This window comes from Labeo rohita, chromosome 3 (assembly GCF_022985175.1).
Source record: "Labeo rohita strain BAU-BD-2019 chromosome 3, IGBB_LRoh.1.0, whole genome shotgun sequence".
NCBI lineage: Eukaryota > Metazoa > Chordata > Actinopteri > Cypriniformes > Cyprinidae > Labeo > Labeo rohita.
Window position 1 is genome coordinate 49,054,449 of NC_066871.1, and position 15,972 is coordinate 49,070,420.

The 15,972-nt window shown below is 41.1% G+C and overlaps 1 protein-coding gene and 1 pseudogene across 1 annotated transcript; both read left to right on the forward strand.

The window, feature by feature from the left end:
* The window catches only part of LOC127161235 (uncharacterized), a 216,886-nt pseudogene that overhangs the window by 166,004 nt on the left and 34,910 nt on the right, over positions 1–15,972 (forward strand).
* LOC127161524 (uncharacterized) lies at positions 4,280–6,494 on the forward strand. The gene is made up of 6 exons (XM_051104274.1): positions 4,280–4,564; positions 4,846–5,157; positions 5,260–5,571; positions 5,853–5,939; positions 6,071–6,155; positions 6,255–6,494. Exons 1-6 carry the CDS (start codon positions 4,504–4,506, stop codon positions 6,274–6,276), a joined length of 879 nt encoding a protein of 292 aa, XP_050960231.1. The 5' UTR covers positions 4,280–4,503; the 3' UTR covers positions 6,277–6,494.

Sequence of the window (15,972 nt, forward strand, 5' to 3'; positions counted from 1 at the left end):
ATAAATAATCACTTTACTGACAACAAAGACACATGGAGTCTATGGCAAGCCATTCAGACCATCACTGATTACAAGCCTCTGCCACAGGCCTGTGATGACGACACATCCCTCCCAGACGCACTCTGCGGGGCTGCGGGTCCTGACAACATACCTGGCCGTGTACTGAGAGACTGTGCTGCACAGCTGATGGATGTCCTAACAGATATCTTCAACACCTCGCTGATCCAGGCAGTCGTCCCCACGTGTCTCAAATCCACCTCCATAATTCCAGTACCAAAGAAGTCAGCTGTGTCCTGTCTGAATGACTATAGTCCCATAGCACTGACTCCAATCATGATGAAGTGCTCTGAGAGGTTAGTCATGCACCACATCAAATCCAATCTTCCCAACACACTCGATCCGCTCCAGTTTGCATACCGTCCAAACCGCTCCACGGGCGATGCCATTTCCTCCACCCTACACCTGGCTCTTACTCACTTAGAAAACAAAGACTCTTATGTTAGAATGCTGTTCATTGACTTCAGCGCAGCATTCAACACAATAATCCCACAACAGCTCATCAACAAACTAAACCTTCTGGGCCTTAACACCTCCCTTTGCAATTGGATCTTGGACTTTTTAACTGGAAGACCTCAGTCAGTCCATGTGTGACTGAGCACAGGTGAGCACAGGTGCCCCACAGGGCTGTGTGCTCAGCCCGCTGCTCTTCACGCTGCTGACCCACGACTGCACTGCCAAGAACAGCTCCAACCACATCTTCAAGTTTGCTGATGACACAACGGTGGTAGGTCTCATCAGCAATGATGAAACACACTACAGAGAGGAAGTGGCACAATTGGTGGAATGGTGTGGTGCAAACAACCTGTCCCTCAATGTGGGAAAGACAAAGGAGGTTGTGATGGACTTCAGGAGGAACTCTGTTGACCACCCTCCACTGACCATCGACAGCTCGACTGTGAATGACTGTGGGTGCACATCACAGAGAATCTCATCGGGACTACCAACACTACATCACTCTCCAAGAAGGCGCAACAGCGGCTCTACTTCCTGCGCTGACTTAATAGGGCAAGTCTCCCTCCACCCATCGTCACCACATTCTACAGGGGAACCATTGAGAGTGTGCTGACCAGCTGGATTGCTTTATGGTATGGGAACTGCAGTGCTGCTGACCGCAAGACCCTACAGCGGATCGTGAACACAACTGCAAAGATCATCAGTACCCCTCTCTCATCCATTCTGGACATTTTCCTTGCACGATGCTCCTGTAAAGCCACCAGTATCAAGAAGGACCCCACCAATCCCTCCCATCATCTCTTCCAGCTCCTGCCATCAGGAAGACGCTACAGGAGCATCAGAGCCCGCTCTGCAAGACTGCTCAACAGCTTTTTCCCCCTGGGCTGTGAGAGCCCTCAGTTCCAACCACCTCACCCCCTCTGAAGCCTTATCCACAATGTAAACTGTTGAAAATCCAAAAAAAAAAAAAAACCTCAAAACACGCTGCAATTCTGAGTGTGCTACACACAGCTGAGTGGTCTGGCCACACCACCTGTAGTAACGCATTCTTCAAAAGTAGTTTATGTAGCACCGTGTTCCTGTGAGACACAACATTTCGTTCCACTGTATGTCCACACATGTAGCAGAATGACAATAAAGCTTGACTTGACTTGAACTCACTTGACTGAACTGTTGTATAAAATAAGTAGGGCTAAGTAGTCACTCATTTTAAGCATTAGTCAACTATTAGTCACACGTTTAAGAATAAACCATATAAATCATAATAATGAGCCATTAATTACATAGCCTAATTTGCGCTCAAGTGCACATAAAGCTTGCCACAGCACCAGCAGATATAATGATTATGAATGTGTCTGGGAAAAACAGCAAGGAGACTTGCATTAACATTTTAGTAATTTAAACTAGTGCTTTCTTAGTTTTCAGCTTAAGAGAAGTAACCGATACTGACCTGTCATCTCCACGGTAGTGATGTGCTTGTATGCACGTTTCATATGAAATACATAATCTGAGAATATTTGTTTTCTATTTTAATTGGTTAATTTGAAAGTAGACATTTCAGTCTGTATACATGTCTGTATACATGGAGTTTCAAAGTTTTGTGCTCAAAGCACATCATGTTTGTTTTTATTATATTTTACAAAAAGCACAAAGTTTTGTTGTTATTGTGAGTCCACACAAATAAACATAGAGTCTTTACAAATTCGAAAGATGTGTTAATTTTATCTGTATGACCAAAAAGTGACAGTGCAAGTGACTGCACCAGTGCCTCCATCTGTTATTCAGCTTCTCATATTTTTGCCTCTTTTTTCATGTAACTGCATTCTGTAGGCTCCATCACACAGTGAGCTGTTCTCCTGCATCATGTTTATCACCAATCAACTGTTTGAATATATAAGATGACCTATACAGGTTAAATGTGTTAATCATTTTCATAACTAAGTTATTAAATGAACGTGTTAAATCAACAGACCTAGTTAAAACATGCTAGAAATGTGTTAGAAAATGCTACTAAACTAACAGATGGCTCTTACTGCTTCTTTAATACAATTTAATTCTTTAAAATTTAATACAATTCAAAATAATAATAATAATAATAATAATACGTTTAATTTGTATAGCGCCTTTCCCAAGCTCAAGGACACTTAACAATAACAGGCAATATAATCAATACATACATAGATGGACAGCAGGCATTTGCCAAGTCCAAAACATGTGATTGCAGTTGCAAACCATAGTAATAATACAAACATTCAAATACAACAGACAATCAGATACAACATTAAACCATAATAATTTAAGAAGAAACAGATAATGAATGATAATATTGGTTAAACAGATTTGAGTTTAGACTTAAACTCGTGCAGTGTGGTTATTGATCGAAGACACAGGGGCAATGAGTTCCAAAGTTTAGGAGCCATAACAGAGAACGATCTCCCTCCCATAGATGAAAGGTGAGATCTAGAAACAAAAAGAAGTACCTCTTCCGAAAATCAAAGTAGACGAGAAGGAATATATGAAGAAAGTAAGTCAGAGAGATAAGTAGGTGCAAGACCATGGAGTGACTTAAAGGTAAGCAGAAGAATTTTATAAGTGATACGAGAAGAAAGCCAGTGGAGGTTAAAAAGAATAGGAGGGATATGAACAGACCGTTTGGTATATATTAACATTCTTGCAGCAGAATTTTGAATACGTTGCAAACGGGAGATAGAGCGTGCTGGTAATCCAGAAAAAAAGAGCATTTCAGTAGTCAAGGCGAGATGTGATAAATGCATGTACTAGTGATTCAGAGTTTAGCAATACGCTGTAATTGAAAAAAATGCAGCTTTGGACAGTTTGCTAATATAAGTGTCTAGATTTAGTGAAGAGTCAAGGATAATACCTACGTTTTTGATGGTGGCAGTAGGAAGAACTGATGTAGCTTCGAGGTCAATTCTAGGGGGATTTGTTATGTTTTTGTTACAGTTGGGGACCGACAATTAAAATTTCTGTTTTTGTCAGATTCAAGCTTAGAGAGTTGGAGCTAAGCCAAGCTTTTAGCTCATTGACACATGACACTAGCGCAGTAGCCTGGTGAATAGAATCAGTTTGGCAAGAAGTATATATCTGAATATCATCAGCATAACAGTGATACTGAAAACCATAGTTGCGAATAATTTGTCCAAGGGGCATAATGTAAATGATAAATAATAATGGACCTAGAACTGAGCCATGTGGGACACCCAATTTAAGAGGGACAACGGGAGATTTGTAGTTATGCATGGTGGTATAATATTGTCTATCCATCAAATAGGAGGAAAGCCAGGATAGTGCAGCTCCTGAGATACCAATCTCTGATGTTAGTTAGTAATGTTAACTTTAGTAATGGTTTAACTTATGTTTCTTAAACAGGCTGAAGTAATGCCATCAAGAGGAAGTGTCATTTCACACCCATCAGTTCAACTGGGGTTCAGAGATGATCTCTGTTCTACTGCGGTTAAACTCAACAGTGAGATCACTGCTCTGAAACACGAAAACTGCTATAATTATATTTTAGTTACCAGCATGTAGAATGACAAATTAGCAATATCAGCGTTATAAGAAAGCCTTGACTCTGAAATAGATGCAAAAGATCACTGTAAAACTTCATAAAGACAGAGTTTGTTGAGTAATGGTGATTCCATGATCACTATTATCATAAACATTTGCAGAAATGCAACAAACAAAGTTTGTTCACTCATTTTGATTTAATTTTCTGCATCTTTGAAAACAGCAATCATGAGTCTCGTGGTTCAGGTGAGATTCAGAGCAAATATCAGCAGTAACAGTGTGAAGATCAGTCAGAATATGATGCTGATTCAACACTCGTCCATCATGCAGTGATATAGTGTCAGTCAAATAAACACTCAGCCAATCAGATCAGAGGAAGTGAACAAACACAGGAAGAGCTGATAGTTTTTAAAGAAAGAGTTGTGAGCATATAATGAAGAGGAAGACTGACAGAAAGAGAAAATGGCTGATAAGTGTCATTTGTGTCTGCTGGGACTGATCATTCTCTCTTCACTTCTCACAGGTAAACAAATCTCTGTTTTCTCTACAAGACATTTACTTTAATTAATCTTGAGTTCATTTCAACATGATCAGTTTATTCTTGTGTTACATAAAGAACATACTGGATTATTACTGATGCACTAAAACTAGACAGATTCACACTCAAACATCTGATGCTGAATTATTTTCATATTAAGAGTGTGTTTGTGATTTCAACAGCTCTCTGATAAAGAAAAATAGTTTATTCTGTTTTGAATCTTGTCATTTTATGCTGGTGTGGTTTCAAACATACTTGTGTTTCAGGTACCAGTGGAGTGGATGAGACTCATGTGTTCATCAGTTCTGGTGAAAATGTCCGTCTGCCCTGTAATAATGATCTTCATGACTGCAAATCAATTACATGGAACTATAACAAACATTCAGCAGCAGTTGAACTGATCGGTTGTGGGATTACGAAAAACACAGAGAGTCATGAGAGACTGAGTCTGGGGTCTGACTGCTCTCTGAACATCAAGAACATCACAAAAGAAGATTGTGGACTTTACACCTGCCGACAATATGTGAATGACAAACAACAAGGAACTGATGCACATGTTTATCTGCATGTTCTTCATGGTAATTTTATGATTATGTGGTCAATTTAAAAAGGAAAATTGTTCATTTAATCTCCCATGATGATTAAAAAGTGTGTGATTTGTGTGTTATTTTGTGTTTCAGTCTCTTCATCATCCTCACAGACTGAGATCAGTGCAGGCAGCTCTGTGACTCTCTACTGTCAGTTGTATTCATATACTGAAGTCTCTTGTGATGATTGGATCCGTTCTGAGGGAATTCAGCTGTTCTGGGTGAATCAGGCTGGTGTTAAACTGACAATATCAGACTCCAGATATCAGATATCAGCTCCAGGACTCTGTATCATCACTCTGAATACAACACTCCTGAATGAAGATGACAACAGAGAGTGGAGATGTGAAGTTACTCACAGAAATCAAGTCAAGACCTCAGTCACATATACTGTCAAGAGTTCAGGTGAGAAAACAATCTCATTAATGACTTTAGATCCTCATAATGTCAGTAACACTAAGGACTATTAGTATCACTGAAGCAGAACAAACTGAGGTACAAAATCTTCTTTCAGTCTGACAGAAAATAAACTCAAATCAAGTTTAACTGTCCAAGAAGTGCTGCTGTAAATAATGAAGAAATTGAAACTTGACAGCAAAACTGTAACATTTTAATGTAATGTGAAGATAAAATATAATTGTCATATTCTACAGTGACTCATCTGAACTAACATTCATCCTTTACAGCTCAAGATAAAACAACGGCAGCAGTGATTCCAGTCCACACCACAAACTCTCAGGATCCCTCGACTACAAACACACACAAAACTAAAGGTACATCCTCACTGTCTTTTCTCTTTGCAGTGCATAATGCTAAAGTTACCTTGTTTGTTAACTAAATAAAATATGATTGTCATATTCTACAGTGATTCATCTGAACTAACATTCATCTTTCACATCTCAAGCTGATTCAACAACAGTGATTCCAGTCCACATCACAAAATCAACTACAACAGTAGTTAACAGTAACAGCAGTAACTTCAACACGAGGTAAAGTTTTACTGTCAGTTTTACTGAATCCTCTCTTGTCTGTGTTATTAAACAAATGCACATAATCACTTAAGTTGCCACAGCCATTTCACCTTGCAGGCCAAGACTGGCTACCCACTGAAGCTAAGCAGGGCTGAGCCTGGTCAGTACCTGGATGGGAGACCACCTGGGAAAGCTAGGTTGCTGTTGGAAGAGGTGTTAGTGAGGCCAGCAGGGGGTGCTCACCCTGTGGTCTATGTGGGTCCTAATGCCCCAGTGTAGTGATGGGGACACTATACTGTAAAAAGCACCGTCATTCGGATGAGACGTTAAACCGAGGTCCTGACTCTTTGTGGTCATTAAAAATCCCATGGCACTTCTCATAAAGAGTATAGGGGTGTATCCCCGGTGTCCTGGCCAAATTTCCTCCTCTGGCCTTTGTCAATCATGGCCTCCTAGTAATCCCCATTCACTGAATTGGCTCTATCACTCTCTCTCCTCTCCACCTGTAGCTGGTGTGTGGTGAGCACTGACGCCGCTGTCCCGTGTCTGCCGTCGCATCATCCAAGTGGATGCTGCACACTAGTGGTGGTTGAGGAGAGATCCCCCCGTATGATTGTGAAGCGCTTTGGGTGTATAGCAATACACAATGAAAGCGCTATATAAATGCGATCATTCATTCATTCATTCATTCATTCATTAAGTTAAATTGAAAGAGTTGTTTTATCTAAGTGATGAAAAATGTTATATTTATCATTTTTGAGTATTGTGTTTGTGTTTAATGTTCAAATGTTGTTTCTGGTGTTTTGAGGAGTTTGTGTTGTTGAAGTTTTGTGGTTTTCATTGTGCTGAAGGGTGGAGCTCGTGGTTTGGTTGTAGATGATGACAATGGTGTTTGTTTTATTTGTTCACTGCATATGATCTGGATTGTACACTCTAAAAATGCTGGGTTATTTTTTTCTACCCAACCGCTGGGTTGAGCCTATTGGCTCATATGCTGGGTTGTTTTTTTTTTTTTCCAATGTTGGGTAGTTTTTGTGTTCCCCAGCCCTTGGGTTAGTGGCTCGGTCAATCTCACTGACAGTGTAAATTATACACCCCTCCCCAAAACAAAACAACCCAATGTAGACTTACTTAAACACTTAAACACAGTTGTTGGGTTACGGTCAGAGCACAGGCTTTTTTCATCCTCTACAGGAGAGAGCGGTTCTCAGCACTGCTTAATTGGTGCACTTCATTAGTGAAATAAAGATTTGTATACATTTTATTTAATTTATTATGTCTTTACTGTGCTCGAGTATACTTGAATAAAATAAAAAAAGCCCAACATGCTGGTTAAAACAGAATTGTCTGCTATTTATACTACTTATTGCAAATAGTGTCAAATATTTAAATCTCAGTTTTGTTGTACATTATAAAACAGTATGCAATAATAACATATTGACTGTAAATTATAATTTTAATTTATATTTTTGAATGGATGCCACCATATTGGGACAAAGTGATTTGAGATTTGAAAAGGGAGGGGAAAAATGTCAGCAAAAAGGCTGTCACATCAAGAAAACCACAGCACGCACTTTACCACCTACACCACTGGAGCCGTTGTTTGATGATCGTCTTTTGTAGTTTTGACTAGGCCAATCACACATTGGTGGGCGGAGTTAGTGTAAATAGCCTCTGCCAACAAGGTGGGCTGCTTGCACTTAGTGTAAATAAATACTTAAGTTTTTTTCTTAATTATTGATATTAAAAATGATAAGAAAGAAGCAAATTACCAACACAATGAAACAAAAATGCAAATTAAATAAACTTAAGTTTTGTAGAAACAGATATCAGCACGTTTATTACACTGCTTTCTCTTTAAGACGACTGCACGTTTATTTAACACAGAACCAACTTTACATGAATACACCACACAACGGGCTTTTTGACATAATTGTATGTGTATTTGACCATTCAAGTGAAATAAGAAGTGAAAAGATCTAAATTTATGATCGTGTGCTGTTTGAGAGAGACATGTTCTGTGTGCGCTTTGTCTGTGTGTCAGTCAGTGTGAGCCCTGGATTGAGTTCTTCATTGTGCTTAATAACTCTATTTAACATCTAACACGTCCCACTCTTTATTTTCTTATTCATTAATGTTTCTTCATCACTCTTGGGTGCATATAATATATGTAACACGTCTCTTCCCAACAACTGTCACTGTAAACACTGATGATGAAACACAAACTGCATGTCCGGTAATGAGCAAGTATGTAAATATGATGTTGATGTCCTGCAGTATAATGAAAGTTCATCTTCTGCAGCTCCAGTCGATTCACAGACTCCAGCAATCAACACAGATTCCAATCAACAGCTCAAACTCAACAACACCAAGCCAAACTCCAGCAGCAGCTCCTGCACAAAGTTCATATACACTGACACACATCAGCAGTTTTTCTCACAAACTGGTTTAATCATCACATCAGATCTAATCCGACCCTCACTTGAACCTGAATAGAACTGAATAGCCCTGATATAGACTTTATAGCTACTGAACTATGAATGACAACAGCAGTTTAGAGAACAAGCACAGCTGGAATAAACTTGTTGAACTTTATATAACCTCCTTATCACAAGGACATTGTTTTTTTTTTTTTTGTTTTTTTTTTTCTTGATAAGTAAGGATAATTATGCAATTAAATGTGCAATTTATCATTTTATTTGTAGTTTGCTGTTTTTCTATATGTTGTTAAACACAGTAATGCTGAATGTGTGTCTCTGTATTGTCTCAGTGATTGTGATTGTTGTCGGCACTTCATTCGTTGTTCTCCTTCCTGCTCTGATTATTTGGCTGATTCTGAAAAAAAGAGCTGGTGAGTTCAAAACATCTGAAGTATTTACAGATTAAATGACAAATCAATGAGTTCACACAAATAATGTTTCTATTCTGCAGCACTAGAATTCTGTTAGACTCTTTTAGAAATCGATTGGTTTGTGTGTTTGATCATAACTATTCTCATGGCATTATTTTTCAGGTGTCAGAAGAGCGACTGATGACTCTGTGGTGAGTTTTGTAGGTTGATCATGAGCTGTTAGTGTCCATGAGCTCCACAGACGACTGACTCTGAAATATCACACTCTTATTAGTCACATCAGATCAGGACAAGTTACTGTATTTCTACTGGTTCTGCTATAAAGCTCACAGATATAAAATAAATAAATATAAAGGAAAATAAATATAATGGAACCAATGACATAATCAACATTTTCATTCATTCTGCTCCCATTGAACAATTTGATTCTTATACAATGATTTTGTGTATATTTTCATATCTGTGTATATCTGACAGTTACTGGGGTAATTGTCCTGTCATGCTACAATATGATCTATCATCCTAACCTCATGTCTGCAGATTTTCACTAAACCTGTAAGGTTTTACACATTTGACTTATGCAATGCTCCTAAGATAAATAATTGGTGTGTTTCACACAGTAGTGATGGATGGGCTTTTAATAACTTATTTTCATTGATGTTTAGGAGCAGACAGATGATGTGATTTATACTGAAGTTACTGTGAACAGAAAAAGCCGAGCCAAAAAGAACAAGGTGAGCAAACACTTCCTCAACATGACCTATATTGGTTTTATTATATGCAGTTATTTTATATTGGTATCTTGAATTGAGCTCAAACAACATGCTGTAATAGTTGTGTGTTAAAACAGTAACTGTGATGTTGATTCAGGTTCGCTGTGATGATAAAGTGACTTACGCTTCCATCAGAGGAACAGAAGCTGGAGCTCAGGAAAACTGCAGTCAACTTTATGCCTCTGTGAACAAGAACCATCACAAATCAGACAAATAATTATACAAAGCCACATATTATACAACTGACTCCTAATGGTTTCCCTTTGGGAACTCGAGCTGCGTCGAAACGCTTTGGGGAATGCTATCAGCGAACCACGCTCTGAAAACAGGTGTGTAATCAGTCCAAAAGAGGAATGAGCCGTCACGGGCAGGGCGACGGGGAGACCAGGAGCATAAAAGCACGTGCGGTGAGAAAGCCAGCAGCTTCTGTCATTTCAGCAAACGCTCTGTCACTCTGTTTTTGTGCTAGTTTGCACAGCTTTTATTTGAGAGTGTCACTATGTCCATCAAGCATTCAAAAAGAAAATATGAATGTAAGCAGCGGCATTTAGACTGTGTCTCTCTCTCTGCCCACGCTATTTCGGGTGGGTATACACACAGTCTATTTGTTGTCTGTTTGGGGGCGAAGCATTGGAATAATTTCTTGAGGGAGCTGACTGCCCACACATAGATCTATGGATGCAGTAGAGATGGGCTTTCCTTTTCTCTGCCGTTCTCCCTAGATATAGTGCTCTCTCTCGGGGTTGGAAGCCCGTGCTGCAGTTTCTTCCCCCCTTTGAGTGAGAGCTCACTGTGATGCTGGCTTTGTCAGCTCTCGAAGGAGCTGACTGCCCGCACTCTCATTGCACATGCTTCGCTCCCAGAGCTCCCTTCACGAGGGAGCCCTCGTGATTCCCGCGGCTGCGGTCGTGGGGATCACATATAGATCTACGAACACATAGAGACGGGCTCTCCTTCTCTCTGATGTTCTTTCTAGATCTAGCGCTCTCTCTCGGGGTCAGAAGCCCACGCTGCGGTTTCTTCCACCTTGAGTGAGAGCTCGCGGTGAGGCGGGCTGTGACTGCCCGCATTCTTGCTGCGAACGCTCCCTCCTCAGCTCCAAGCGGGTCTCTCTCGGGATTCGGAAGCACGCGCTGTGGTTCTTCCCCCTTTGTGTGAAAGCTTGTGCTGCTGCAGCTGTCTTTCTCCGGGGAGAATGAGGCTGTTTGCTCATTAGCAGGCTGCATATTAGATCGCCCATTTCTCCTTGCCCTCGCGGGGGCAGGGATTCACGCGATTTATATGTGGTTTGTTCGGGAGCTGAGCAGGCACAGTCTACTCTTGAGGGGGCGGGCTGTGTCCATTTATAATGTGCCCATTTAATTCTGAGGAATTAAATTTATTTACTGTGCTCTCTTGGTTCGGAAGCACGCTTGCATTTTCTTCCCCCATTGAGAGCATGGTGCTGCACCTCTCTTCCTCCTCCGAGGTTGATGTGTGGGCACACTGATATAGGCTGCTGGGCGGGAGAAGCCTCTGTAGAGCAGCCTATTACTACACTCTCACCCCGTACTTTCACTAAGTGTGTGGATGGTGCTCTGGCTCAGCTGTGACTCCAGGGCATCTACATACTGAACTATATTGACACTTGTCGATATTAGCTCATTCTGAGCAGCTGATGGCTCGACATCGAGATCTTGTCCTCGCCCATATGAAAGAACTGGGGTTGCAACTGAACGCCAGGAAAAGTGTGCTTTCTCCATTACTGAGAACCACTTATCTGGGCATGGTGTGGGATTCGGCCATGATGCAGGCACGTCTGTCTCCTGCTCGTATCATGTCGATCCTCATGGCAGTCAAGAGAGTGAGAGTAGGCCGGTTACTCACTGCCAAACAGTTCCAGAAACTGTTGGGTCTGATGGGAGCTCTTTTCAACGGAGTTCTTCCCACTCTGGTGGGCCCCAAGCAGGCTCTGGCTATGGAACAAGAAGTAAACACTCTCTTGAGGAAGGAGGCCATCGAGGTGGTCCCTTCTCTCGCAGAGAGTCTGGGTTCTACAGCCGGTACTTAACTGTTCCGAAGAAAGATGGGGAGAGGTTGCGTTCTAGATCTGCGTCAGCTGAACCGCGCTGTTATGAGCCTCAGGTTCAGTATGCTGACACTCAAGCATCCAGCATCCAGAGCGCTTGCTGACGCATACCTTCACATGTCCATCCTTCTCATGGAGCTCATTTGGAGAGTGTTGGCCAGACTCAGGTGGACCTCTTTGCGACTCATGAGATATCGCAGGGTCCCCTCTGGTTCTCTTTGAGTCATCCAGCTCCCTTTGGGCTGGATGCCATGGTACGCCTTCCCCTGATCGCTTTGCTCCCGGGAGTTCTGGAGAGAGTGCGCCAGGACAGCATTTCGCTACTGCTGGTAGCTCCACTCTGGACAGGCCGAGTATGGTTCTCGGACCTGATTTCCCTCCTTGGCGGCTCTCCGTGGAGGTTCCTGTCAGGAGGGATCTCCTCTCTCAAGCGGGTGGCACGATTCTGCATCCCCACTTGGAGTTGTGGAAGCTGTGGGTGTGCCCCTGAGGGGGCGCATCTTGTAGCCTCTGGTCTCTCAACCGAGGTTGTTGAGACCATCCTCCAATCCAGAGCTCCCTCAACGAGGAAACTGTACGCCTGGAAGTGAAGGCACTTCACTTGCTGGTGTGGCGACTGCCAGCTCGACCCAGTCCACTGCCTATTGGTACAATGCTGGAGTTCCTGCAGGCCCGGTTCACCGCAGGGTTGACCCACTCCGCCCTGAAGGTGTACTTGGTGGCCATTGCTGCTTTAAACTTCCCTCTTGGTGGTCAATTACTGGGAAAACACCCCCTGGTTACACATTTCCTCCGCGGTGCGCTGAGGCCTCTGGCCAGGTGTAGCTTTGCTATGTGGTGATTGGGTTGTTATTCCATAACCTTGAGTCTTCTGATTCCCCCCTCTCTTTGGGGGTCAAGGCTCACTCTTCTCGGAGTATGGCGGCCTCCAGGCATTCTCGTCAGGAGTACCCCTCTCTGAAATTTGCAACACTCACTTTCGTGAGGTTCTACGGCCACATATTCATGGCATTCATGGCTCCTCTTACTCTCGTCCTAGCTGTGCTCAATGATACACACTAGGCAAGGATTTTAAAGTCTGGCAGCGTGGGCCTCTTGTTCCCCAAAGCGTTTTGACAGCTCGAGTCCCCGAAAGGGAGCGTCCCAGGTTACGTACCATGTAACCATGGTTCCTAGAGGGAACGAGACGCTGTGTCTCTTTGCCATACTTCCGGCATCCCTGCCGTGCTTGCTTCTCTAACCAGAAGCTTCTGGCTTTCTCACCGCACATGCTTTTATGCTCCTGGTCTCCCTGTCGTCCTGCCCATGGTGGTTCATTGCTCATTTGGACTGATTACACACCTATTTTCAGAGCGTGGTTTGCTGATGGCGTTCCCCAAAGTGTTTCGATGCAGCGTTTCGTTCCCTTGGGGAACCATGGTTACATACGTAACCTGGGACGTTTTATTCAGTGCCATTATAAATACTTGCAATGTATTTTACATGTCAGGAAACAAGCTCTAATTCATTTGTAGTTATTGGTTATTCTGGTTGTCATGTTTTTTTTTTTTTGGTTTTTTTTTTGTACTGTAGCTCACTGTTTGTCTTTTTTATTAATTCAGGCACTGCAGGCTTTAAAAAAAGTAAAAAAAAAAAAAAAAATGGAGGACAGTTTTACTGTCCTAGATGATTCTCATTAAAATCATCTAGGGCTATGTTTTAATAGTAATCTGGTCAGATTTCAGATATCGGATTGAATCAAATCTTAAAAATGTGTTGTTCAAAACTAAAAAGGGATTATGAATTTGTATTATGGATTATGGATTATGAATCAAAACTTTTTTAGTTTTTCAGCTGTTTGTAATATATATTTTATTTGTCAATAATAAAATAGCCTATGTCAAATATGTATATGTGAAATTTTTTTTCCATCAATATATAAGCTAGGTCAAGATAAATCTTTTCCATTACTACTGGATCTGCCAGTTTTTCTAAGTGACAATTGATTATTAAACAGCAAACACAAACTATGTAGAAATGGCATCATTTCCAGCACACTCAGTGTCTGAATTCACTCACTCAATTTTATTCAACTGGATTATATTAGTGGACTAATGTAGAGAATATGAATGAGGGCTTTGGGGACGATTTCACATACAGCAGTGTATTTTACTAGGGAGCCCACAACTGTGTGTATATATATATAATGAAAACAAACATTTTTTTTCATTATCTGCATCTTTCATTATTTCATGAAACTTAACTGCAGGCTAAGCAACTGCACACAGAGATGAAGATTCTTTAAAATATGCCAATTAAAGTTTACTTCTGGCTTTCTCCATGTCTGAAACCACTGTCAAAGCAACACTCCAACCTCCCCCAAACCCTAATGTTAACTTTTGTTATCTTTAGATGCTTTTTCACTATCGGGCCGAACTTTTCTGTTTGCTTAACTGTTCCATTCCATGCTAATCCAGGCCAGTCAGCATGGATGTGGTTTCATTTTCCACTGTGGTTCTGATAATGGAGCTCTTTGGAATGTAGTACAAATGTGTCAGTCGTTGCCTTAGTAACAGAAGTGTAATGTAAACAGTCATATGGATGGTGATCAGATCAAATAGTGCACTTTCACTTAGCACTCGCACTCCACCAGCATGGTTTTTGTCAACAGTTGAGAATTCTGGGCCAAGAACGGTTTGTAATTGTGCCGCACCGTACCAGGCTCATGTGGAAATACAACTGGAACCATACCTGACAGTTCTTAGAACCATTCGGCCTAATAGTGGAAAAGAGGCTATTGTGTTCTGAACATCGAGCAGCCAACTGCTCCCTGGGGTACAAAAGCTTATAAATCATACAGAATGAGTTTTTTTTTTTTTTTTTTTATTTATTAAAAAGTAAAAATGCAGGAAGTTCTTGGTTTCCTGGGCAGAGTGTATGGTCGGTGTAGGGCGATAGAAAATATGGTTTGTACAGTATAAATTAAGACCATATCATAGTACTGAGACTGCTCTTATTAGAGTTACAAATTATCTGCTCTTATCATCTGTTCATGGTTGTATCACACTATTAGTGCTACTAGATCTTAGTGCTGTGTTTGACACTGTTGACCACAACTTCTAAATAGATTTGGCAATTATGTTGGCATTAGTGATTAGTGCATTGGCATGGTTCAGCTTTCATTGTTATGCTGACATGGTACTCTTGGGAGATATCATCAGGAAACATGGTGTTATCTTTCATTGTTATGCTGATAGTACTCAGCTCTATATTTCTTTGCGGCCAGGCAAAGCACACCAGTTTGAAAAACAAATTCTGAAAAAACAGAGGTGCTGATTATCAGATCTAAAACCTCAGCGTGTAATAACCTAAAACACTGTCTAATATTTGATGGCTGCACTGTCAATTCTTCATCATCAGTTAGGAACCTAGGTGTGCTATTTGATGGTGATCTTTCCTTTGAAAACCACATCTCTAGTATTTGCAAAACCACATTTTTCCATCCCAAAAATATATATTGAAATTACGACCTATGCTCTCAATGTCAAATGCAGAAACATTAATTCATGCATTTATGACCTCAAGGTCAGATTATTGTAATGCTTTATTGGGTGGTTGTTCTGCTCGCTTAATAAAAAACTCCAGATGGTCCAAAATGCAGCAGCTAGAGTTCTTACTAGAACCAAAAAGTATGACCATATTAGCACGGTACTGTCAACACTGCACAGACTCCCTATTAAACACTGCATACATTTTAAAGGGGTCATCGGATGCCCATTTTCCACAAGTTGATATGATTCTTTAGGGTCTTAATGAAAAGTCTATAATATACTTTGTTTAAAAATTCTGAATGGTGGTGTAAAACAACACCCTTTTTACTTTGTCAAAATCAGCTCCTCAAAAACCATCTCATTCTGGTCAAGGCTGCTTTAAATGCAAATGAGCTCTGCTCACCCCGCCCATCTCTTCTGTCTGTGGTGTGATGAACCTGTTTACTTTAGCTGCACTTAGCCGCATTTAGCTGATAAACTTGCTAACTAGCACATTATTAGGAAAGGCGATCACAAAGACTCATAAAAACCCCTTATACTCACTTCAGCTGTAAGTGGATCATGAATGATTTGCGTGAACATAGACGGATATATGTAGATCAGGAGCCGCATT